This window comes from Babylonia areolata, chromosome 31, assembly GCF_041734735.1.
Source record: "Babylonia areolata isolate BAREFJ2019XMU chromosome 31, ASM4173473v1, whole genome shotgun sequence".
NCBI lineage: Eukaryota > Metazoa > Mollusca > Gastropoda > Neogastropoda > Buccinidae > Babylonia > Babylonia areolata.
In genome coordinates, this window is record NC_134906.1 from 15,820,441 (window position 1) to 15,847,818 (window position 27,378).

At 47.1% G+C, this 27,378-nt stretch overlaps 1 protein-coding gene across 1 annotated transcript; it reads left to right on the forward strand.

The window, feature by feature from the left end:
- Positions 1-14,440: 14,440 nt before the first annotated feature.
- Positions 14,441-14,782, forward strand: LOC143275822 (uncharacterized). Its single transcript, XM_076580100.1, has one exon. It carries the CDS (start codon positions 14,441-14,443, stop codon positions 14,780-14,782), a length of 342 nt encoding a protein of 113 aa, XP_076436215.1.
- The last annotated feature ends 12,596 nt before the right edge of the window (positions 14,783-27,378 follow it).

Sequence of the window (27,378 nt, forward strand, 5' to 3'; positions counted from 1 at the left end):
CAATGCGTTACATTCTTGCTGTTCAATGTCATCCTTTCTTGACGAACCAATCCAATTAACCGATGTTTAGATCAGCGTTAGTCTCTCGTCCACACTTCCAAATAATTCCAGTCTCACATTCCAGGCAGTCCACTCTGCCATTTGTTGTGACCACACATTAATTATCAGTTTAACAACTGCCATGTAGATTGCAGTCAATGGTCAGATCAGGTGTGAAAATGTCAGAACCTGTTGCAGGCATTCTGAACATGGCGTCAGTGCCTATTGCCTGACAATCCAACCCTTGCAAAAATCCAGCAGCCATTCCTCTCCACTGCATTTCCATCCTGACGGCCGGGGGCGTGGTTTAGTGCTGGCAGCGCCACCTGACAGCTGGGAAGGTCACAGCGCCAGAGGAGGGGACATTATCCATGGTCTGCTGAGGTTGCCCGCCCCTCTGTGCTTTGTCTGGTGGTACAATGTAGGAATGTTGGTCTGCGACGCTGGAGATTACATTGTCTGTTCAAAAACACTGTGTCACACCTTGAAGTATGTGCTGGTTGCAATGGGAGATAACCGGAGATTGCATTGCAGTTACAACAGGGGATAACTGAAAATTGTCTGTTAAAAAACACGCGCCTTTTACGGCTGGTTACAATGAGGGGGAGGGGGGTAACTGAAGATTACATTGTCTATTTAAAAACACACGCCTTGTATTGCTGGTTACAATGGCGGGTGACTGAAGATTGTATATTTTCCAAAACACAAGCCTTGAAGTGCTGGTTACAATAGGGAATAACTGAAGATTGTTTAAAAACACACGCCTTGTAGTGTCGGTTACAATTTGGGGGGGGGGGGGTGGACTGAAGATTACATTGTCAATTCAAAAACACAATCCATGTGGTGATATTTACAATGGGTAATAACTGAAGATTACATTATCAAAAACACACGCCTTACAGTGCTGGTTACAATGGCGGATAACATACAGCGTGCAGTCAGATCTGATCCTTGACTGCTGTACCTTCCTGAAGTAGGATTAGTGTGGCCAGCATAAAATAGTCAGCTTACAGTCAAGTTCCAAACTTCACTGACGATCATCATGTCAGCAGGAGTCAGGGGTTAACGGTGTTCACACAACTTGTATTGTATTGTATTGTAGTGTATTGTATTGTATTGTATTGTATTACTCTTTTTGTCACAACTGATTTCTCTGTGTGGAATTCGGGCTGCTCTTCCCAGGGAGAGTGCGTCGCTACACTGAGAGCGCCACCCATTTTTGGGCACACAGTGCCTTGCATCAGTCAGGGGTTAACGGCATTCACACAACTTGGGCACACAGTGCCTTGCATCGGACAGGGGTTAACGGCATTCACACAACTTGGGCACACAGTGCCTTGCATCGGTCAGGGGTTAACGGCATTCACACAACTTGGGCACACAGTGCCTTGCATCAGTCAGGGGGTTAACAGTGTTCACACAACTTGGGCACACAGTGCCTTGCATCAGTCAGGGGGTTAACAGTGTTCACACAACTTGGGCACACAGTGCCTTGCATCGGACAGGGGGTTAACAGTGTTCGCACAACTTGGGCACACAGTGCCTTGCATCAGTCAGGGGGTTAACAGTGTTCACACAACTTGGGCACACAGTGCCTTGCATCAGTCAGGGGGTTAACAGTGTTCGCACAACTTGGGCACACAGTGCCTTGCATCAGTCAGGGGGTTAACAGTGTTCGCACAACTTGGGCACACAGTGCCTTGCATCAGTCAGGGGGTTAACAGTGTTCACACAACTTGGGCACACAGTGCCTTGCATCAGTCAGGGGGTTAACAGTGTTCACATGACTTGGGCACACAGTGCCTTGCATCAGTCAGGGGGTTAACAGTGTTCACATGACTTGGGCACACAGTGCCTTGCATCAGTCAGGGGGTTAACAGTGTTCACATAACTTGGGCACACAGTGCCTTGCATCGGTCAGGGGGTTAACAGTGTTCACATAACTTGGGCACACAGTGCCTTGCATCAGTCAGGGGGTTAACAGTGTTCACACAACTTGGGCACACAGTGCCTTGCATCAGTCAGGGGGTTAACAGTGTTCACACAACTTGGGCACACAGTGCCTTGCATCGGTCAGGGGGTTAACAGTGTTCACATAACTTGGGCACACAGTGCCTTACATCAGTCAGGGGGTTAACAGTGTTCACATAACTTGGGCACACAGTGCCTTGCATCGGTCAGGGGTTGGGGTGGGGGGAATCGTACTCTTTAAAAAAAAAAATCGCAATAAAAGAAGATATATACAGTCTGGTCGGTGATTTTCATACTTTGAAGTTTCAATTATTAACTGGTCTTGGTCATGTCTGCGCTTTGACCGCTTTGTTCTGATGGGGATGTGTGAAGGCATTATAACTGCCATTTGTAGACATTACAGGTTTTTACATGTTAATAAATACACTGACAGACACACTAAGTTATCAAACTATGTGGATCACCACCACTACCGCTGAACTGTTGCTGAAGTTATTTTCCACACAGGTTCAGACTCACGTTCCTGTCACGCTTAATTCTTCCCTTCCCTCAGACACAACACACAGGTTCCAGACACACAACTCATGGAGGCAAATCCACAGAAAATGTTATCGTCGTCCAGAGAGTTCTAAAGACGGGTGTTTAGCGCGGCTCCATGACGACAAAATGTGTCCCCAGTGGAGGGGAGTGTGTTCAGGGGCGGATAACTGCTGTGTGGCCATATGGGAAGGACGCGGAGAATGTGGATTATCTGCCGCTGGGTTTTCATTGGAGGAGATTTAGGAGGTGATAGGGAGCTGGACATGAAGCTGTTCAATGAGTCGGCCTCCGATAACGGTCTGGCAGTGGAAAGTTCTGTGTGTGTGTGTGTGTGTGTGTGTGTGTGTGTGTGTGTGTGTGTGTGTGTGTGTGTGTGTGTGTGTGTGTGTGTGTGTGTGTGTGTGTGTGTGTGTGTGTGTGTGTGTGTGAGTGTGTGTGTGTGTGTGTGTGTGTGTGTGTGTGTGTGTGTGTGTGATGTGTCTCCTGACACAGTGCTGAGCGAAAGCGGTGCACATGTGTATTCACGCGTGTTTTTCATGGACACATTCACTCTGGAACGAACAGACACTCGCAAACACACACACACACACACACACACACACACACACACACACACATAGATATATATATATATATATATATATAGAGAGAGAGAGAGAGAGAGAGAGAGAGGCACACACACACATGAGACAGAGAGACAGACAAACAGACAGAGACACAGAGAGAAAGAGTGAGAGAGACGACAACGATAAAGATAACAATAGTGATTTTATTGTTGTTGTCAGATCAAACCCCTTTTCTGAATGGGTTCACTAGGACTGAAGAAAAACACACAAAACAACAGCTAAAATCAACAAGAACAACAGCGAAAATAATAATAATCATAATAATAATAATAATAACCAATACAATATTTTTTAGCGTTATTTTCGTAATAACCAAATTCAATCTCCGGTCCTGAATGCTTCATACAATCTGTAGATGAACAATTTGTGCCGCGGAGTAGACTCATGACTTGACACCAAATCTAAAATTAGGATCTCTACATTTCAGTCGAACCGCAGTTCAGACTGTCTGTGGTCACTTCGTCATAACCCTTTCAGCCCTTCAAGGTCTTCTGCCTGTGCAATCCTCCCAGCTAGCCTGGCATGTTTTGGCCTGGCTGCATCAACGGGAAGGGGTGCTTCACTTCAGGCACAAATTTATAGCAGTCGCTCAACCAATAGCTACCGAACTTCACATAATGACTGAAATATAATTTTGACACACATTGTTGAAGTCTGAAGACGAGTGATGCAATAGCTTACTTCACGGTAACTTTAAATCAAAAACAGAAATAGTAAAATGTCAGCTTCTGTCGATGTTGAAGGTTGTGGGCTATCTTCTTGATTGAAATGTCCGCCACTTTGTCTGGACCGGTTGCTAATTTCATCTCGTTCACTTTCATCTTCCTTCCCAAACTGAGAAGTATCAGATGAATTATAAGACAAATCGTCACTGATTATATGGGTTGGATTCGCTGCAAGAGTCCATCATAATTTCACTGCGCATTTACTGCGCAGTAAACCTTTGACATTTTACCATATCGATGCGTACAGCCGAATAAAATCACACAAATCGTTCGATTTTCGGAGCGAAACTTCGCATGCAAGTGTGGAAGGAAGTTAAGTTGGAGTTACTTCCAGTTTAATGCATAATAATGAACTGACGAGTCGGTTAAATAAAAGGGTTTCTTCGCCCGTTTGTCAGGCGGGCTCCGGCGGAGAACAGCAATCAGCGGCGCGCGCCTCTCACAGGGTTGGATGAGTTTTAAGGCAGGGCAACTGACGTAATGAAATTCATCTTCCTTATTCATATTGCATAATCGACAGTACGTGTATACAAATTCATTTATAATGATATAATCTGAAACTGTGTGTTGCACTATCAGAAATACCAAATCTTGACTTTAGTCAATGCCCATTCTATGAATTTGTAGCCTGTATTCCCATGTTAATGTATGATTCAGTTACACGCCATGTTTAACAGTGCAAATCTGTCGCTAACCCTCATGCCAACCCTTTCAACCTGCCCAACACACACACACACACACACACACACACACACTGTGACGCACGCACGCACGCGGCACGCACACACACACACACACACACACACACACACACACACACACACACACACACACACACACACACTCACTCACTCACTCACTCGCTTACTCACTGACATGCACATACATTCACACTTAAAAAAACAAAAAAACTAGTACTTTGTCATCACTTTCACCGTACATTGTTGACGTCTTTGATAACACCACTGTCATTGTTGACGTCTTTGATAACGCCACTGTCATTGTTGACGTCTTTGATAACACCACTGTCATTGTTGACGTCTTTGATAACACCACTGTCACTGTTGACGTCTTTGATAACACCACTGTCACTGTTGACGTCTTTGATAACGCCACTGTCACTGTTGACGTCTTTGATAACACCACTGTCATTGTTGACGTCTTTGATAACGCCACTGTCATTGTTGACGTCTTTGATTTGATAACGCCACTGTCATTGTTGACGTCTTTGATAACGCCACTGTCATTGTTGACGTCTTTGATTTGATAACGCCACTGTCATTGTTGACGTCTTTGATTTGATAACACCACTGTCATTGTTGACGTCTTTGATAACACCACTGTCATTGTTGACGTCTTTGATAACACCACTGTCATTGTTGACGTCTTTGATAACGCCACTGTCATTGTTGACGTCTTTGATAACACCACTGTCATTGTTGACGTCTTTGATAACACCACTGTCATTGTTGACGTCTTTGATAACACCACTGTCATTGTTGACGTCTTTGATTTGATAACGCCACTGTCATTGTTGACGTCTTTGATAACGCCACTGTCATTGTTGACGTCTTTGATAACGCCACTGTCATTGTTGACGTCTTTGATAACGCCACTGTCATTGTTGACGTCTTTGATTTGATAACGCCACTGTCATTGTTGACGTCTTTGATTTGATAACGCCACTGTCATTGTTGACGTCTTTGATAACGCCACTGTCATTGTTGACGTCTTTGATTTGATAACACCACTGTCATTGTTGACGTCTTTGATTTGATAACGCCACTGTCATTGTTGACGTCTTTGATTTGATAACACCACTGTCATTGTTGACGTCTTTGATAACACCACTGTCATTGTTGACGTCTTTGATAACACCACTGTCCTTGTTGACGTCTTTGATAACGCCACTGTCATTGTTGACGTCTTTGATAACACCACTGTCATTGTTGACGTCTTTGATAACACCACTGTCATTGTTGACGTCTTTGATAACATCACTGTCATTGTTGACGTCTTTGATAACACCACTGTCATTGTTGACGTCTTTGATTTGATAACGCCACTGTCATTGTTGACGTCTTTGATAACGCACTGGTCATTGTTGACGTCTTTGATAACGCCACTGTCATTGTTGCGTCCCTTTGATAACGCCACTGTCATTTTGACGTCTTTGATAACACCACTGTCATTGTTGACGTCTTTGATTTGATAACGCCACTGTCATTGTTGACGTCTTTGATAACGCACTGTCATTGTTGACGTCTTTGATACGCCACTGTCATTTAGTTGACGTCTATTGATAACGCCACTGTCATTTTGACGTCTTTGATTTGAACCGCCTCTTCATTGTTGACGTCCTTTGATAACACCTCTTGTCCCATTGTTGACGTCCTTTGATTTGGATAACGCCACTGTCAATTGTTGACGTCTTTGATAAGCCATTTGTCATTGTTGACGTCTTTGATTTGATAACGCCACTGTCATTGTTGACGTCCCTTTTGATACACCTACTGTCATTGTTGCGCCACTGTCATTGTTGACGTCTTTGATAACGCCACTGTCATTGTTGACGTCTTTGATAACCGCCACTGTCATTGTTGACGTCTTTGATAACGCCACTGTCATTGTTGACGTCTTTGATAACGCCACTGTCATTGTTGACGTCTTTGATAACGCCACTGTCATTGTTGACGTCTTTGATAACGCCACTGTCATTGTTGACGTCTTTGATAACGCCACTGTCATTGTTGACGTCTTTGATAACGCCACTGTCATTGTTGACGTCTTTGATAACGCCACTGTCATTGTTGACGTCTTTGATAACACCACTGTCATTGTTGACGTCTTTGATAACACCACTGTCATTGTTGACGTCTTTGATAACACCACTGTCATTGTTGACGTCTTTGATAACGCCACTGTCATTGTTGACGTCTTTGATAACACCAGTCATTGTTGACGTCTTTGATAACACCAGTCATTGTTGACGTCTTTGATTTGATAACGCCACTGTCATTGTTGACGTCTTTGATAACACCACTGTCATTGTTGACGTCTTTGATAACACCACTGTCATTGTTGACGTCTTTGATTTGATAACGCCACTGTCATTGTTGACGTCTTTGATAACGCCATTGTCATTGTTGACGTCTTTGATTTGATAACGCCACTGTCATTGTTGACGTCTTTGATAACACCACTGTCATTGTTGACGTCTTTGATAACGCCACTGTCATTGTTGACGTCTTTGATAACACCACTGTCATTGTTGACGTCTTTGATTTGATAACGCCACTGTCATTGTTGACGTCTTTGATAACACCACTGTCATTGTTGACGTCTTTGATTTGATAACGCCACTGTCATTGTTGACGTCTTTGATAACGCCACTGTCATTGTTGACGTCTTTGATTTGATAACGCCACTGTCATTGTTGACGTCTTTGATAACACCACTGTCATTGTTGACGTCTTTGATAACGCCACTGTCATTGTTGACGTCTTTGATAACACCAGTCATTGTTCACGTCTTTGATAACGCCACTGTCATTGTTGACGTCTTTGATAACACCACTGTCACTGTTGACGTCTTTGATAACGCCACTGTCACTGTTGACGTCTTTGATTTGATAACACCACTGTCATTGTTGACGTCTTTGATAACACCACTGTCATTGTTGACGTCTTTGATTTGATAACGCCACTGTCATTGTTGACGTCTTTGATAACGCCACTGTCATTGTTGACGTCTTTGATAACGCCACTGTCATTGTTGACGTCTTTGATAACACCACTGTCATTGTTGACGTCTTTGATAACACCACTGTCATTGTTGACGTCTTTGATAACACCACTGTCATTGTTGACGTCTTTGATAACACCACTGTCATTGTTGACGTCTTTGATAACGCCACTGTCATTGTTGACGTCTTTGATAACACCACTGTCATTGTTGACGTCTTTGATAACGCCACTGTCATTGTTGACGTCTTTGATAACACCACTGTCATTGTTGACGTCTTTGATAACGCCACTGTCATTGTTGACGTCGCTCCCCACCCCCATTTCTTCTCTCTCTCTCTCTCTCTCTCTCTCTCTCTCTCTCTCTCTCTCTCTCTCTCTCTCAGATTTGCATTCGGAAAAGACAAAAAACCAACTCCGATGACAAAGTAATATTTTTAATAAAAAATAAGGGGGGTGGAGGTGGGGGGGGGGGGGGGGGTTCCCAAGCTTTCTCACAAATTGAGAAATCGTGGGGGTGCTCCCCACAATTTCTCGCAATTAAGAGAAAACGTGGGAGGGAAACGACCACACTTTCTCGCAATCCCACGATTTCTCTCAAAGTGAGATAAATAGTGGGGGGGGTATTGCCAGAAATGATGGACTTACAAGGTCCTTCTGGTGATTGTGCAGATCGATTCTTCAGCGACACACCCTGCGGGTACACAGAGGGCAAAGAAATGTGTGGATGTGTGTGGATACTACTACTACTACTACTACTAATAATAATAATGTACATTTATACAGCGCCCTTTCTCACTAAGAGCTCAGGGCGCTTTACATGAAAGAAAAATATTACAAGTAACATAAAACATTCATGGCCACTCTTTCTCAAAACCCCCTCCCCTCACTCACACTCTCCTTTTCCCACTCTACATACATCCAAAGTGAGCTGACATGGGTGGTGTTGGAGAAAAGGAAGCTGAGAGTACTTATAGATAGGTTTTAAAAAGATGAGTCTTTAGTGATGAGCGAAAAGCAGAAATAGAATCAGATGCACGGATATGATGAGGAAGTTTGTTCCAGATGTGAGGAGCAGCAAAGAAGAAAGAACGTTCACCATTGGTTCTTGTATTGACACGAGGAAGATTCAAAAGGTAACAGTCAGAGGAAGAGCGGAGATTTCTTGTGGGAGTGTAAACACTGACAAGGTCAGAAAGATAAGTAGGTCCTGCGGAGTGGAAAGCAGAATAGCAGAGACACGCAACTTTGTATTTAATTCTCGCTTCAATGGGGAGCCAATGTAGAGTGCGGAGGTTGGCAGAAATGTGATCAGTACGTGGGACTCTGAGAGTCAGACGGACAGCATTGTTTTGAAGTTTTTGAAATCGCTGAAGAATATTTTGTAGACAGCCTATGAGAAGCGAACTACAGTAGTCAATTCGCGACAGCACAAAAACAGAAATAAGAGTTTTAGTAGTTTCAACAGAAAGGTACTGACGGATAGAGTTGAAGTTCACAATTGACTATGCATACCAGATTTACTACCTGAGCATGCATGCTGAGGTTTGAGTCAAGAATGACTCCAAGGTTCCTTGCTGATTTAGAAAACTGAACTGTGGCATCACCAACCACAATATAAAATAATATGATAACCCTACACAGCAAGTTGTGTGTCTGACTTTCATATTTGAATCTCCAAAGTACACAGTGAGTTCTTTCTTTTTGCCTTTGCCGCGGGCTGCAACGTCCACCATCACTGACATGTACCAGGCTGGCCGTATCATACTTGGTCATCTTCCGTTTTCGAGGACCTGCGTGATGGGTTCATGTTTCCATAACCCGCCGCTTGCTGACTTGGATTACGGGATCTTTAACGTGCGTATTCTATTCCTTTTTCTGCATGTGTCTACACAAATAGGGATTGAGGCTCTTGCAGGCCTGCACACATATTGACCTGGGAGGTGAGAAAAATCGATTTCTTCTCTTAACCCTCCATCGAACCCAGGACCGTCAGATTGTCCAGCGCTCTGCCCGTCCAGAGTAGGTTAATCCTGGATGTTGTTTCAGATAATCCAGATCGGCATTCATGAAACACGTGATGCTGTGATCTCTTTCGCGTGCAGATACACACAGAAAAAAAGGACACAATAGTCTATCCTGGATCTTGAGCATGCGCATCTAACTCACTCGAAATCGCGAGCAATGCCAACGACGATCGACAAAGCAGCAAAATGTGCTGCCATCCATTTCTTCAGTAGACAGCCTCCATTGCTACAACCAAACTCTATACAATGAAGTGCCATCGTATACGAAAAAAAAAAAAAAAAATCTGCCTGTCTCGATCGCCTTTGTTGCTTGCAACTTCAAGAGCACAGATGATGTGACGCGCATATATAATTACGGAACTCTCCATTCGTGATCCACGTTTGCTTCCGGTTGGTGGTATGAACAAGTAAAGTACCCAGCATGTACAGTCCCACTTCTCTCCCCCACCCCTTACCTTCCTCCTCTGTCCGAAAAAGGTTTTTCTGAAGAGTTGTGAAGGCCTAGCCCTGGACATTATTGATAGTGATACCTCAGTAAATGGCGCCTGTGATGGGTCAGAGATCAAGCTCCAAGTGCTTTACAAATAGGCTGCCTGCAAGGGTAGGACCGAGTGACTGCTGCCTTTTGGCGCTTATCGTTCGTTTCCTGAGTCATTCAGTCAGCTTTTTCAGTACGCTTGCACACACACACGCGCGCGCGCGCGCGCGCGTATATTAGAGTTGTTTTTCATACAATGAAAACTCTCTTATTGCCGCGGGTTCTTTTAAGTGCGCTAACTGACCGTGGGAACTGAAGCAACGACGACAGAAGACCTGTTAGTGGTCAGGACCCGGACCGTCACGGCCTGCAGGCACAGAGGCAGGATGTGTGTGTGTGAATTACCGTCTGGGAGCGAGAACCTTTTTCAGTTGTTAGGGTGTGGTCATTCCTCTTTGCACTGGGGCCCGACACCTTTGTGACAGACTGACTGACCACTGGAAGTGAAGCACCCAGTCAGTCATTGACGTCAAGTCCTCCATGCGTCATAATTCCCCCCCCCCACCCCCCCCCACCCCACCCCTCCCCTTTACCAAGGACCTGTTTCAAAGACTAATTGACGAGTGGACGGGAGGTTGTGGAAGTGTTATAAGTGTGAAGGAGAAGCGATTTGCTGGCTGACCCCTGACTGTGATAACTAAGGATCGGGACCTGTGACTTGTGGCGGCGCTGTGTGGAGGTGGCGGCGCTGTGTGGAGGTGGCGGTGTGGCGGCGCTGTGTGGAGGTGGCGGCGCTGTGTGGAGGTGGCGGCGCTGTGTGGAGGTGGCGGTGTGGCGGCGCTGTGTGGAGGTGGCGGCGCTGTGTGGAGGTGGCGGTGTGGCGGCGCTGTGTGGAGGTGGCGGTGTGGCGGCGCTGTGTGGAGGTGGCGGCGCTGTGTGGAGGTGGCGTGTGGAGGTGGCGGCGCTGTGTGGAGGTGGCGGCGCTGTGTGGAGGTGGCGGTGTGGCGGCGCTGTGTGGAGGTGGCGGCGCTGTGTGGTGGCGGCGCTGTGTGGAGGTGGCGGCGCTGTGGTGGCGGCGCTGTGTGGAGGTGGCGTGTGGAGGTGGCGGCGCTGTGTGGAGGTGGCGGCGCTTTGTGGAGGTGGCGTGTGGAGGTGGAGGTGGCGTGTGGAGGTGGCGGCGCTGTGTGGAGGTGGCGGCGCTGTGTGGAGGTGGCGGCCTGAGAGCAGCCAGGCATGTGGAGGAGAACCCCGCCTTCCTGCACTGTGCTGTTCAACACAGGCCGCTCACACAGCTCGGGAGGCTTCCCTTTGACCCCTAGAAAAGTTGGGGTTTTTTTGTTTTTTTATTTTTTATATATATATATATAGAAAAACGTGAAGACTGGTTCTATGACGGAAAAAGACTAGAGGTGGTTAACAATTATTGTTACCTAGGATTTTATTTCACATCAGTATATGATTAGTGTTAAGAAAGGCACAACCCGCTTAGCACCTAAAGGGAAGAAAGCTGTCATGCAGCTTAACACCGTGTTATCCAAGTAAGTTTTTCATGCAATCAACAGAAGGCAGAAGACTACTTTTTAGATAAAATAATGTCATTGTGTTTCATAAAATTTCCATATATAACTTTCGAGTCCAGTTACACGTGAAGGATATGATTTTTTCTGATTTCATGAAGAAAATGTGTGTATGTTTGTAATTATCTATATCACTCCCACTCCCACCACATGCCCTTTCCTCCAGCCATATGTATTGTGGCCAAAGGCTGATGTTCATTAAACCTTCTGAGTTCTGAGTTCCCTTTGACCCCCCACCTCCCACCCCCACTCCCTCGTCCACCCACCTCATCCCAGACAACACAGAGTTCGTTGTTCCCGTCAACACGTCCCCTAAGGAAAGGTTTTTAGTCTACCTTCAATTGGCAAACTGTATTCACGCCACTCACGTTTCTTCCGAGCGGCACAGAAGAAAGGGAGGACGAGGTTAATAAGGCTGAAGTGCCCAGGGCTTCAGTCTGGATGGCGGTGTTTATCATTCCACAGCAGCCTGCGTCGTCGCTCGGGGACTTTTGAAGCCTCTGTCAAGTGGAGGGGATAGACCGAGGTGCCTATGTTTCGTGTAAATTGGAGACCCAGACATGCTAACCAAAGTGGATTTATCAAGACTGTGGATGGTATTGTACCTGTCTGGGTCAGAACGCCAAGAAAACAGCATGGTCAAATGGTCAGTCTATGTTAGTGGTCTGGTTCCAGCATCTCACCACACTGAAGGTTTGGACAAGGCTGGTACCAACACTCTTTTAAAACCAGCACAGAAAACGAAGAGAGCGCGCGCGCACACGCACACACACACACATACACACATTAAGAAGAAGAAGATTTTTTTTTAAATCGTGTGCGCGCGCGCACACACACACACGCACGCACGCACGCACACACACACACACACACACACACACACACACACACACACACACACACACACACACACATACACACACACTTTAAAAAAAGAAAGAAGAAGAAATAATTTTTTTTTAAATCGTTGAATCGCTTTTTCTGAAATCAAAGAACAATATGGGTTCCACCGAAAACACACACACACACACACACACACACACACACACACACACACACACACACGCCCACACACACACACACACACACACACACACACACACACACACACATCAGAACAGCTGATCGAATTTGAATCTTATCGAGGATCTTAAACAAAGTAACACGAAATGAAAAATGCTAGATTATGTTTCTTGGGTAAAAACACAAGTTTTGATAATGTTTGGTATGAAGCAATGTTCCAGAAAATGACTAGTTCCAAGTGAAAGATGACAGACATGTATGTGAGCACCATGAGTCAAACAGAATCAGCAGGACTCAGCACATGATGATGTTTGAAAGGCATGTATGTGAGCACCATGAGTCAAACAGAATCAGCAGGACTCAGCACATGATGATGTTTGAAAGGCATGTATGTGAGCACCATGAGTCAAACAGAATCAGCAGGACTCAGCACATGATGATGTTTGAAAGGCATGTATGTGAGCACCATGAGTCAAACAGAATCAGCAGGACTCAGCACATGATGATGTTTGAAAGGCATGTATGTGAGCACCATGAGTCAAACAGAATCAGCAGGACTCAGCGCATGATGATGTTTGAAAGGCATGTATGTGAGCACCATGAGTCAAACAGAATCAGCAGGACTCAGCGCATGATGATGTTTGAAAGGCATGTATGTGAGCACCATGAGTCAAACAGAATCAGCAGGACTCAGCACATGATGATGTTTGAAAGGCATGTATGTGAGCACCATGAGTCAAACAGAATCAGCAGGACTCAGCACATGATGATGTTTGAAAGGCATGTATGTGAGCACCATGAGTCAAACAGAATCAGCAGGACTCAGCACATGATGATGTTTGAAAGGCATGTATGTGAGCACCATGAGTCAAACAGAATCAGCAGGACTCAGCACATGATGATGTTTGAAAGGCATGTATGTGGGCACCATGAGTCAAACAGAATCAGCAGGACTCAGCACATGATGATGTTTGAAAGGCATGTATGTGAGCACCATGAGTCAAACAGAATCAGCAGGACTCAGCACATGATGATGTTTGAAAGGCATGTATGTGGGCACCATGAGTCAAATAGTCACAGGGCATCAGCATCGAACGGACTGTACGTCAGGGTCCTACACTCAACCCAACTTTATTTGGTATTTCATAAATGATGTCGATTACATGGAAAATGATAGTTCTCCAAATGTCCATGCTTCGCCATGCAGTATTGTGTATGCTGATGACTGGAATCTTTCTTCAACAAGACCTGGAATACAACAGTAGTTACATCATTTGGACACAGTTTGTCATTATAAAAATAAGTAGGGAAAAACAGGGAAGTAGTAATATTTATAAAATCACAGATCTGGGATTGATTGATTGGTTGATTGATTGATATGTCAAATTGTTGTATTGTTGTATGTCAGCGGTCTGGTTCCAGCATCTCACCACACTGAAGTTTCGGACAAGACTGGTACCAACACTCATTTTTAAACGAGCATAGAAAACGAAGATAAAACAAATAAATACAACAATCCCAGATCTGGAAAACAAGTTTCTGTCAGGTTTTAAAAATCATTTTTTTATGACCAGTGGGCGATTTTTGTGTGTTTTTCTTTGACTGGAGCTGGGTCTTGTTCTCAATATGCGATGCAGCAAAGTGTCATCAATGATGCAAACGGAGAAGCTTTGCATGAAGAAGAAAAGATAATGAAGAGATGGGAAGACTATTTCAAAGACCTACTGAACCCATCAGGAGTACAGGCACAGGACACACAGTCCCGGTTCACCCCCAGCCACCCAGACCACTCGGAACCTACCATCCTGGAGAGTGAAGTGAGAAAAGCAGTGAGGACCAGTCCTAAAGGCAAGGCAGCAGGAGACGATGGCATTACAACTGAAGCCATCCTTGCCTGCGGTGAAACCGGAATACAGTGGCTCACTACCATCTTTCAGAAAGCTTGGGAGGAGAGAAAAGTACCAGAAGACTGGCAAAATGCAATAGTGGTGCCAATATGGAAGAAGGGCAGCAAGAAAGGCTGCAGCTCCTAAAGAGGCATATCACTACTCAGCCACGTAGGGAAAATGTATGCAAAGATCCTGGAGCAGCGCACTTGAGCGAAAACAGAACATCTCAGTGACGCCCAGTTCGGCTTCAGAAAAGGAAGAGGGTGCACCGATGCGATCTTTGCATTCCGACAACTGTGTGAGAAGGCCATGGAATACGAAGAAGATCTCCAACTCGTATTCGTGGATCAGGAAAAAGCCTTCGAGTCAACAGAGACAAGCTGTGGAAGGTCCTCAAGCAGTACGACGTCAAGGGGCACAACTAGACAACATCCCAGCCATATACGCCAACAGCAGGAGCGCAGTCCGCACCACCAGTGGAACATCTGACTGGTTTCCAGTAACATCGGGGGTTAGGCAGGGCTGCAGTCTCTCCCCTCTGCTCTTCGTGATCTACATGGACCAGATTACAAAGGAGGCCAACCCAGACCCTGAGGCACTCAATGAACTCATGTTTGCCGACGACCAGGCAATGATGAACAACGACAAGACACAGCTACAAGAGCACACAGACCAGCTCAACACAAGCTGCGAGAACTACAACATGAAGATCAGCGGCAGTAAGACCCGGAGGTCATGACCGTCAGTAGGAGACCAGAAAAATTGGACATCAGCATCAATGGAACCCAGGTGAAGCAAGCAAGCGAATTCAAGTACCTGGGCAGCATCTTCACTGAAAGCGGCAAATTAGACAGAGAAATAGAGACCAGATGCCAGAAAGCCAACGCAGTCAGCTACCAACTCGCCCCTCTCTTGAAACATCCCAGCATCCCCATGAGCACCAAGGCGAAACTCATCAACGCCATTTACCTACCAACGCTCACATTCCAGTGCCAGACAACTGTATCTCCCCGCGACGCCCACCGCTACAATCGGAAGGAAAAAGTAAAGTAAGTAAGCAAAGTGAAAACAACTCAGTTTCCTGAACTCTGCGTGCCTGTAAATTTTATACCAACAGCTCCATGTGGAGAGAGAGACAGAGACAGAGAGAGGGTGTATGTATATGCATGAGAAAGGGGGGAGGGAGAGAGCGAAGGAGGGAGGGGGAGAGGGGGGGGAGGGAGAGAGGAGGGAGGGAGCGAGCGAAGGAGGGAGGGAGAGAGCGAAGGAGGGAGGGGGAGAGGGGGGAAGGAGGGAGGGAGAGAGGGGGGGAGGGAGAGAGCGAAGGAAAGAGGGGGAGAGGGGGGGAGGGAGTGAGCGAAGGAGGGAGGGAGAGAGGGTGGAAGGGAGAGAACGAAGGAGGGAGGGGGGAGAGGGGGAGGGAGAGAGCGAAGGAAAGAGGGGGAGATGTGGAAGGGAGAGAGTGAAGGAGGGAGGGAGAAAGGGGGGGGATTGAGCGAAGGAGGGAGGGAGAAAGGGAGTGAGCGAAGGAGGGAGGGAGAGAGGGGAAGGGAGAGAGCGAAGGAGTGAGGGGGAGAGGGGGAGGGAGAGAGCAAAGGAAAGAGGGGGAGATGTGGAAGGGAGAGAGTGAAGGAGGGAGGGAGAAAGGGGGGGGAGTGAGCGAAGGAGGGAGGGAGAAAGGGGGAAGGGAGAGAGAGCGAAGGAGGGAGGGAGAGAGGGTGGAGGGAGTGAGCGAAGGAGGGAGGGAGAAAGGGGGGAGGGAGAAAGGGAGTGAGCAAAGGAGGGAGGGAGAGAGGGGAAGGGAGAGAGCGAAGGAAAGAGGGGGAGAGGGGGAGGGAGAGAGGGGGGAAGGGAGAGAGTGAAGGAGGGAGGGAGAAAGGGAGTGAGCGAAGGAGGGAGGGAAAGAGGGGGAGGGAGAGAGGGGGGAAGGGAGAGAGTGAAGGAGGGAGGGAGAAAGGGAGTGAGCGAAGGAGGGAGGGAGAAAGGGGGGAGGGAGAGAGCGAAGGAAAGAGGGGGAGAGGGGGGGAAGGGAGGAGAGCGAAGGAGGGAGGGAGAAAGGGGGAAGGGAGAGAGGGGGAAGGGAGAGGGCGAAGGAGGGAGGGAGAGAGGGGGAGGGAGAGAGGGGGGAAGGGAGAGAGCGAAGGAGGGAGGGAGAAAGGGGGAAGGGAGAGGGCGAAGGAGGGAGGGAGAAAGGGGGAAGGGAGAGAGGGGGAAGGGAGAGGGCGAAGGAGGGAGGGAGAGAGGGGGAGGGAGAGAGGGGGGAAGGGAGAGGGCGAAGGAGGGAGGGAGAGAGGGGGAGGGAGAGAGGGGGAGGGAGAGAGGGGGGAAGGGAGAGGGCGAAGGAAGGGAGGGAGAGAGGGGGGAAGGGAGAGAGCGAAGGAGGGAGGGAGAGAAAGGGGGAAGGGAGAGAGCGAAGGAAAGAGGGGGAGAGGGGGGGAAGGGAGAGAGGGGGAAGGGAGAGAGCGAAGGAGGGAGGGAGAAAGGGGGAAGGGAGAGAGGGGGAAGGGAGAGAGGGGGAAGGGAGAGGGCGAAGGAGGGAGGGAGAAAGGGGGAAGGGAGAGAGGGGGAAGGGAGAGAGGGGGGAAGGGAGAGAGGGGGAAGGGAGAGGGCGAAGGAGGGAGGGAGAAAGGGGGAAGGGAGAGGAAGGGGGAGGGAGAGAGGGGGAAGTGGAGAGGGCGGAAGGAGGGAGGGGAAAGGGGGAGGGAGAGAGGGGAGGGAGGAGAAAGGGGGAAGGGAGAGGCGAAGGAGGGAGGGAGAAAGGGGGAGGCGAAGGAGGGAGGGAAGGGGGAAGGGAGAGGGCGAAGGAGGGAGGGAGAAAGGGAAGGGGGGAGGAGGGAAAAAAGGGCGGAAGGAGGAGGGCGAAGGGGGAGGGAGAAAGGGGAGCGAAGGAGGGAGGGAGAAAGGGGGAAGGGAGAGTGAGCGAAGGAGGGAGGAGAAAGGGGGGAAGGGAGAGGGCGAAGGAAGGGAGGGAGAAAGGGGGGAGGGAGAGGGCGAAGGAGGGAGGGAGAAAGGGGGGAAGGAGGGGAGGAGGGAGGGGAAAGGGGGAGGAGAGGGCGAAGGAGGGAGGGAGAAAGGGGGAGGGAGAGGGCGAAGGAGGGAGGGAGAAAGGGGGGAAGGGAGAGGCGAAGGAGGGAGGGAGAAAGGGGGAAGGGAGAGAGGGGGGAAGGGAGAGGGCGAAGGAGGGAGGGAGAAAGGGGGAAGGGAGAGAGGGGGGAAGGGAGAGGGCGAAGGAGGGAGGGAGAAAGGGGGAAGGGAGAGGGCGAAGGAGGGAGGGAGAAAGGGGGGAGGGAGAGGGCGAAGGAGGGAGGGAGAAAGGGGGGAAGGGAGAGGGCGAAGGAGGGAGGGAAACAGGGGGGGAGGGAGAGAGCGAAGGAGGGAGGGAAACAGGGGGGAAGGGAGAGAGCAATGAACAATGAACAAATGTTTTATTGAGGGTAAACTGAATAAGCTGGAAGCTTCTTTACACCATGCCCTCCCTCACACACAAACACACACACACACACACACACACACACACACACACACACACACACACACACACACACACACACACACACACAAAAGATGAAAAAGGAAACAAAAAATCGGTACGGACACTCGGTGTAGACAGTAACAACAACAACAACAAGAGTTAATCACGAAACATAAAAAATAGCATGGAATATAATCAGTCACACACACACACACACACACACACACACACACACACACACACACTCGCACGCACGCACGCACGCACGCACCAGCTTACGCACGCATGCATACACGGGCTGAAATACACTAATCTTCTGAGCTCCTTTCCCTGTTCATATTGTCAGAGAGCAACGAAAAAAATGTTATTGTGTGGAAGCTCTCTCAAGAAGCTCAAACAAAACACGGTATATAAGAATTGTTTATAATTGTTTCGTGAGATATTTTTGGTACTCTTTTTTGAATGATACCAAGGTGGATTTATTTTTACAGATAGTCTGGAATTTCATTCCATAGTTTACCACCAGAATACATGAGAGATGACAGGAAAAGGTTAGTTCTCGGACGAGGAATAGAAATGGTATTTTTGCCACGAACGCTTTTTTCAGGAAATTTCCTCTGAAGGTAGGATGGTGCTAATTTCTTTTTAATTTTGTACATAGAAACACCTTTATTAAAGATACATTTGAGATGGAAAGGAAGAATGTTTAGTTCTTTGTAGTCGTTAGTATGGATAGAAGATTTGAGGAGAATAACCTTAAGAGAACGTCTGTATATGCTTATGAGTGGTTTCAAGCAATTTTTGCTTGCGAAGTCCCAGCATGTTGAGCGAAGGAGGGAGGGAGAGAGGGGGGAAGGGAGAGAGCGAAGGAGGGAGGGAGAGAGGGGGGAAGGGAGAGAGCGAAGGAGGGAGGGAGAGAGGGGGGAAGGGAGAGAGCGAAGGAGAGAGAGGGGAAGGGAGAGAGCGAAGAGGGAGGGAGAGAGGGGGGAAGGGAGAGAGCGAAGGAGGGAGGGAGAAAGGGTGAGAGCGAAGGAGGGAGGGAGAGAGGGGGGGAGGGAGAGAGCGAAGGAGAGAGCGAAGGAGAGAGGGGGAAGGAGCGAAGAGGTAGGGGGGAAGGAGAGAGCGAAGGAGAGAGGGGGGAAGGGAGAGAGCGAAGGAGGGATGGAGAAAGGGAGAGAGCGAAGGAGGGAGGGAGAAAGGGGGGGAGGGAGAGAGCGAAGGAGGGATGGAGAAAGGGGGGGGGGGAGAGAGCGAAGGAGGGAGGGAGAAAGGGGGGGGAGGGAGAGAGTGAAGGAGGGAGGGAGAAAGGGGGGGGAGGGAGAGAGCGAAGGAGGGAGGGAGAAAGGGGGGAGGGAGTGAGTGAAGGAGGGAGGGAGAAAGGGGGGAGGGAGAGAGTGAAGGAGGGAGGGAGAAAGGGAGAGAGTGAAGGAGGGAGGGAGAGAGTGAAGGAGGGAGAGAGTGAAGGAGGGAGGGAGAAAGGGAGAGAGTGAAGGAGGGAGGGAGAAAGGGAGAGAGTGAAGGAGGGAGGGAGAAAGGGGGGAGGGAGAGAGTGAAGGAGGGAGGGAGAAAGGGGGGAGGGAGAGAGCGAAGGAGGGAGGGAGAAAGGGGGGAAGGGAGATGATGGGCCGGGAGATGGGGGTGGGGGGGGAGAGCAAGAAAGAATGAGGTAGCAGACTCAGAGAGAGTGGGAGGGGGCACAGAGAGAGAGAGAGAGGGGCGGGGGCTTGGAGGGTGTGAGGAGGAGGAAGAGTGATGGGTATGTACGCACGGTATCTGCACTGTTCTGTGTGACCTCTCCCCGCCACACGTGTGACGCATTGAGGCCAGATAGCCACCATTAGCTGTGCATGTCGTCATTACTGTGACGTTAATTCATTATCTCTCTGCTGCTGTCAGGCCTAACCCTCACTACAGGTTTGTTCGGTATTTCTGGAAACGTCTCCAAAAGAAAAGTGACGGGGTTTTGATATCAAATAACACAATAAAGTTGAAAACGCTGTCTTTGAAGTCTTCACTCTCTGTCTGCCTGTCTGTCACACACACACACACACACACAAGATTGGATATACGAGGGTCATTCAATAAATAAGGTGAATACAGATAGAAGCTTACTTTTTTTTTTTTTTTCTTTTTTTTTCTTTTTTTTTTTTTTTTTTTTTTTTTACTTCTTTTTCACATGGATTTAATTTGTTTTGCAGATTAAAAAAAACTTTGAGAATTTTGGCGATTAACAAAGATGGCCGACCAAGAAGCATGCTCCAGGATTGAACAGCGGTCAGTTATCAAGTTTTTGGTTGCTGAAGGGTGCAAACCAGTTGAAATTCATAGGAGAATGTCAACTGTGTATGGTGCCACATGTTTCAGCCGAAAAAATGTCTACAAGTGGGCTAAATTGTTTAAAGAAGGACGGAGCAGTGTTGAGGATGAAGACAGGCCTGGAAGGCCTACAGAAGTGAGGTCTCCTGAGGTGATAGACTCAGTCAATGACCTCATTCAGTCTGACAGAAGGGTGACAGTGGATGACATTGCAAGGACTTTGAGCTTATCTGTTGGGACAGCACACAAAATTGTCCATGATGACCTTGGCTACTCGAAGGTCAGCTGCCGGTGGGTGCCAAAGATGCTTACTCCAGAGCACAAACAGAGGAGGGTCGAGTTGTCCCAGCAGTGTCTCTGCCGCTATGAGAAGGATGGTGATGAGTTTCTGAAGAAGGTGGTCACATGTGACGAGACATGGGTTTGGCACTATGAGCCTGAGTCCAAACGGCAGTCCATGGAGTGGAAGCGCGTAGGCTCTCCAGTGAAGAAGAAGTTCAAGTCCCAGCGGTCCACGAGGAAGGTGATGCTCACCGTTTTTTGGGATATGCAAGGCCCAATCACCATTTCATTCCTTGAGAAAGGAAGCACTGTGAACAGTGCCAACTACTGTGAACTGCTGAGGCAGGTCAAGAAAGACATGAAGAACAAAAGCAGGGGTCATCAGTCAGAAGAGTCATCTTGCATCATGACAACGCAAGGCCTCACACAGCAGCCCGAACGGTGCAGACCATCAACGAGCTGGGCTGGGAACTGCTCCCTCATCCCCCTTACAGCCCAGACCTTGCCCCTTCAGACTTTCACCTGTTTGGTCCCTTGAAAGCGTTCACGAGAGGCACGAAGTTTGAAAGTGACGATGAAGTCAAAAGTGTTGTGAGCGACTGGCTGAGACATCAGTCCAAAGATTTTTACGCTGAGGGAATACGGAAGCTTGTGCACAGATGGGAAAAGTGTGTGACAGTGCTGGGAGACTACGTTGAAAAAAAAAAGAAAAAAAAAGTAAGCTTCTATCTGTATTAGAAGTCCTTATACCGAAAAATTCACCTTATTTATTGAATGACCCTCGTATTTGGATTCTGAACTGCAGCTTTTCGATTCGCTTGTTCTGATAATATAAACGCATGGAGCTGATCGAGATTTGGTTCCCATGGGCTGAAACCAAGACACTTCATTTGATATAGGAATGTCTGTTTTCTTTAGAATAATAATAATAATATTAAAATTAAAAATGACATTGGTATTAGTGTTATTGTTATTATTACTATCCGTATCAAATCTTTAAATTACAAAATAGAGATGGGAAACTCAGCTCGGAAAGAGAGACAGAGACCTTTCCATCACGCACATCCCCGGGGCAGCACCAAGCGATTGGGCAGCCAGAGAAAAGCCCAGGAGGTTGGAGGATGACTTTCTGCCTCACGATTCTTTCAAATACACTTTCAAAGATCGTAAACGTCTTGAATAATATCTTCCACCACCAGCACACCCCCCTTTCCCCCTCAGTCAACGCACACATTAAATGCCATTAAGCGTATCACACAATCTGCTTTTGCTGTGTACTTGAAGTACTTGAGTGACTGTGTGCTCCTGACTTTATCATGTGAGTGACACTGCACCCCTGACTTTAATAATAATAATAATGGATACTTATATAGCACACTATCCAGAAATCTGCTCTAGGTGCTTTACAAAAACGCTTTTGATAACATAAAACATTATCATGTGAGTGACACTGCACCCCTGACTTTATCATGTGAGTGACTGTGTGCTCCGGACGTTATAATGTGAGTGACTGTGTACCCTGACTTTATCATGTGAGTGACTGTGTACCCTGACTTTATCATGTGAGTGACTGTGCACCCTGACTTTATCATGTGAGTGACTGTACACCCTGACTTTATCATGTGAGTGACACTGCACCCCTGACTTTATCATGTGAGTGACACTGCACCCCTGACGTTATAATGTGAGTGACTGTGCACCCTGACGTTAGAAGAATGTGAGTGACTGTGCACCCCTGACTTTATCATGTGAGTGACTGTGTACCCCTGACGTTATAATGTGAGTGACTGTGTACCCCTGACGTTATAATGTGAGTGACTGTGCACCCCTGACGTTATAATGTGAGTGACTGTGTGCCCCTGACGTTATAATGTGAGTGTGTACCCCTGACGTTAGAAGAATGTGAGTGACTGTGTGCCCCTGACGTTATAATGTGAGTGACTGTGTACCCCTGACGTAATAATGTGAGTGACTGTGTTCCCCTGACGTTATAATGTGAGTGTGTACCCCTGACGTTAGAAGAATGTGCGTGACTGTGTGCCCCTGGCGTTATAATGTGAGTGACTGTGCACCCCTGACGTTATAATGTGAGTGACTGTGCACCCCTGACGTTATAATGTGAGTGACTGTGCACCCCTGACGTTATAATATGAGTGACTGTGTGTCCCTGACGTCATAATGTGAGCGATTGTGTACCCTGATGTTATAATGTGAGTGACTGTGCACCCCTGACGTTATAATGTGAGTGTGTACCCCTGATGTTAGAAGAATGTGAGTGACTGTGCACCCCTGACGTTATAATATGAGTGACTCTGTGTCCCTGACGTTATAATGTGAGCGATTGTGTACCCTGATGCTATAATGTGAGTGACTGTGCACCCCTGACGTTATAATGTGAGTGTGTACCACTGATGTTAGAAGAATGTGAGTGACTGTGCACCCCTGACGTTATAAGAATGTGAGTGACTGTGTACCCCTGACGTTATAATGTGAGTGACTGTATACGCCTGACGTTATAATGTGAGTGGCTGTGTACCCCTGACGTTAGAAGAATGTGAGTGACTGTGTACCCCTGACGTTATAATGTGAGTAACTCTGTACCCCTGACGTTATAATGTAAGTGTGTACCCCTGACGTTATAATGTGAGTGACTATGTGCCCCTGACGTTAGAAGAATGTGAGTGAGTGTGTACCCCTGACGTTATAATGTGAGTGACTGTGTACCCCTGACGTTAAAAGAATGTGAGTGACTGTGTTGCCCCTGACGTTAGAAGAATGTAAGTGACTGTGTGCCCCTGACGTTAGAAGAATGTAAGTGACTCTGTGCCCCTGACGTTAGAAGAATGTAAGTGACTGTGTTGCCCCTGACGTTAGAAGAATGTAAGTGACTGTGTGCCCCTGACGTTAGAAGAATGTAAGTGACTGTGTTGCCCCTGACGTTAGAAGAATGTAAGTGACTGTGTTGCCCCTGACGTTAGAAGAATGTAAGTGACTGTGTTGCCCCTGACGTTAGAAGAATGTAAGTGACTGTGTGCCCCTGACGTTAGAAGAATGTAAGTGACTGTGTGCCCCTGACGTTACCATGTGAGTGACTGTGTGCCCCTGACGTTACCATGTAAGTGACTGTGTGCCCCTGACGTTACCATGTAAGTGACTGTGTGCCCCTGACGTTACCATGTAAGTGACTGTGTGCCCCTGACGTTAGAAGAATGTAAGTGACTGTGTGCCCCTGACGTTACCATGTGAGTGACTGTGTGCCCCTGACGTTAGAAGAATGTAAGTGACTGTGTGCCCCTGACGTTAGAAGAATGTAAGTGACTGTGTTGCCCCTGACGTTAGAAGAATGTAAGTGACTGTGTGCCCCTGACGTTAGAAGAATGTAAGTGACTGTGTGCCCCTGACGTTAGAAGAATGTAAGTGACTGTGTTGCCCCTGACGTTAGAAGAATGTAAGTGACTGTGTTGCCCCTGACGTTATAAGAATGTAAGTGACTGTGTGCCCCTGACGTTAGAAGAATGTAAGTGACTGTGTGCCCCTGACGTTAGAAGAATGTAAGTGACTGTGTGCCCCTGACGTTAGAAGAATGTAAGTGACTGTGTGCCCCTGACGTTACCATGTAAGTGACTGTGTGCCCCTGACGTTACCATGTGAGTGACTGTGTGCCCCTGACGTTACCATGTAAGTGACTGTGTGCCCCTGACGTTAGAAGAATGTAAGTGACTGTGTGCCCCTGACGTTACCATGTGAGTGACTGTGTGCCCCTGACGTTACCATGTGAGTGACTGTGTGCCCCTGACGTTACCATGTGAGTGACTGTGTGCCCCTGACGGTGGGTCAGCGGTGGGATGAGGAGAATATCGTGTGTGTGTGTGTGTGTGTGTGTGTGTGTGTGTGTGTGTGTGTGTGTGACACAGCTTCATGATAATAATAATAATAATAACCGCAGCAGCAACAACAATAAAACAATAATGATAGTAATAACAATAATGATGATTATGATAATGTCCATTTATACAGCGCCCTTTCTCTCTTGAAAGCACAGGGCGCTTTACACGAAAGAAAAAGTTACAAATGACATGAATCATTCATAACCACTCTTCCTCAAAACCACTGCCGCCACCCCTCCCTGCCCAACTCTCCCTCTCTCATTCATCATGCATACGAAGTCAGCTGAAAGGCATGGTATGGTGTTGGAGAAGAAGGAAACAAAGTGCTTATAGATAGGTTTTAAAAAACATACGTTTTTAGTGAAGAGCGAAAGGCAGAGATAGAATCAGATGCACGGATATGATGAGGGAGTTGTTGCAGATGTGAGGAACAGCAAAAAGGAAAGAACGTTCACCACAGGTTCTTGTACTGACACGAGGAAGTTTCAGAAGGAAAACGTTCAGAGAAAGAGTGGAGAGCTCTTGAGGTAGAGTAAGCACTGATAAGGTCAGAAAGATAGATAGGTCCTGTGGAGTGGAAAGCAGAACAGCAGAGACACGCAACTTTGTATTTAATTCTCGCTTCAATGGGGAGCCAGTGTAGAGTGCGGAGGTTGGCAGAAATGTACGTGGGACTTGAGGTTTTTGTTTTTGTTTTTTTCACTCGTCGAACAGTGAACTTGTTTACCTGTGTACAGACAATTTTCAGTCTAGAAAAGGTTTCCAACCTCCCATATCGGACGGCTCTCAGCTACCTGCTGTCAGTCAGCCTTCCTCCAGGAGCCACAGCAGCCCAGCCATTCAAAGGGGCGCAACTTATGTAAACGGATTGTTCTGAAGGCTGGAAGAGTTATTTACCTTGATGACGTTTCCGTCAAAGACTGGTCCTCGCGGAGAATGGAGTGGGAGAGGGAGAGTAGGGGGGCCGGGAGAAGTGGTGTGGGGGAAGAGATGGACGTGACAGTCACAATCGCTGGGATGTTGACACAAGTCAGAGAACAGTCACTTTGCCTCCGTCACAACACACCATTCCACTTCACACTGGCCTCACACACACATACAGACACACATATACGTTCAGACATACACACACAGACATACACAGACACAGACTGACTGACTGAGACTGTTGTCAGATAAACCTTTAGCTGTTCAACACACACACACACACACACACACACACACACACACACACACACACACACACACACACACACACACACACACACACTCCTTTTCTCCTTCTTTCTTCAATCTTCCGTTTCAGTTTCACTTTCTCAAGGAGGCGTCACTGCGTTCGGACAAATCCATACACGCTACACCACATCTGTTGAGCAGATGCCTGACCAGCAGCATAACCCAACGCGCTTATTCAGGCCTTGAGTGCATGCTTACATATTTGTGTACCTATGAAAGTGGATTTCATTTTACGTAATTTCGCCAGAGGACAACACTCTCGTTGCCATGGGTTCTTTTTCAGTGCGCCAAGTGCGTGCTGCACACGGGACCTCGGTTTATCGTCTCATCCGAAAGACTAGACGCTCAGTTTGATTTTCCAGTCAAACTTGGGAGAAAGGGCGAGAGCGGGATTCGAACCCACACCCTCACGGACTCTCTGTATTGGCAGCTGAGCGTCTTAACCATTCTGCCACCTTCCTCCATAAGGATAAACCGAGGTCCCGTGTGCAGCACGCACTTGGCGCACTGAAAAAGAACCCATGGCAACGAGAGTGTTGTCCTCTGGTGAAATTACGTAAAATGAAATCCACTTTCATAGGTACACAAATATGTAAGCATGCACTCAAGGCCTGACTAAGCGCGTTGGGTTATGCTGCTGGTCAGGCATCTGCTCAACAGATGTGGTGTAGCGTGTATGGATTTGTCCGAACGCAGTGACGCCTCCTTGAGAAAGTGAAACTGAAACTGAAACTTCAATCTTCCAGTAAAGTTGGTGATGGTTATTTGTAAATTCAAAAATGAAGAGAAAAGGTGTTGAGTTAATACCTTTGAATTTGTTTTTCTAAATATTGAGAATATAGATTGTATTCTTCTCCTTTCCCCTTGTGCTGTTTATTAGTAAATTAGAAAGTTGGTGCACTCACAAAATATAAACAGAAGAAAAAAGAGTCAATACCTTTGATTGACTGCTTTATTTCAATATTGAGAAAACAGAAATACGTGTATTTCTTTTTCTTTTTCGACCCTGGGTTGGTTATTAGTGGATTTGGCTTTATAAAAGAAAACAAATTTTTTATACACTTTATTGTAATATATATATATATATATATATATAATATCTATTCAGTTTAGTTCTTAATCTCTGTAAGTTCTCATAGAAAACTTTGGAGTGTGGAAGGTATATAAATAATTGCACATTACACATCAAAAACATATGACACCCAAAGCATAATATAACAAAAGTCCAAAACATATACCCCCCTTCCCCCATACTCTTGTAGTTTCATAAAATCCTACGTAATTATATTTCATTATTCATTGATCGTTCAGTCACAAATACACACATGACAGACATCACATATATATATTTGTGCTGTTTGTCAGTAGATTTGGTCATCAAAATAAAAGGGAAAGAAGTCTTAATATATTGTTTCAATACAGTGAGTATATTTTTGTCTTCAACTTTTTTTTCTTCTTTTTTTTTTATTGTTAAATTTGGTGATGATGTGTTGGATTAGTCACTGACTAATTAGTCACTGACTGACTGACTGACTGACTGACTAATC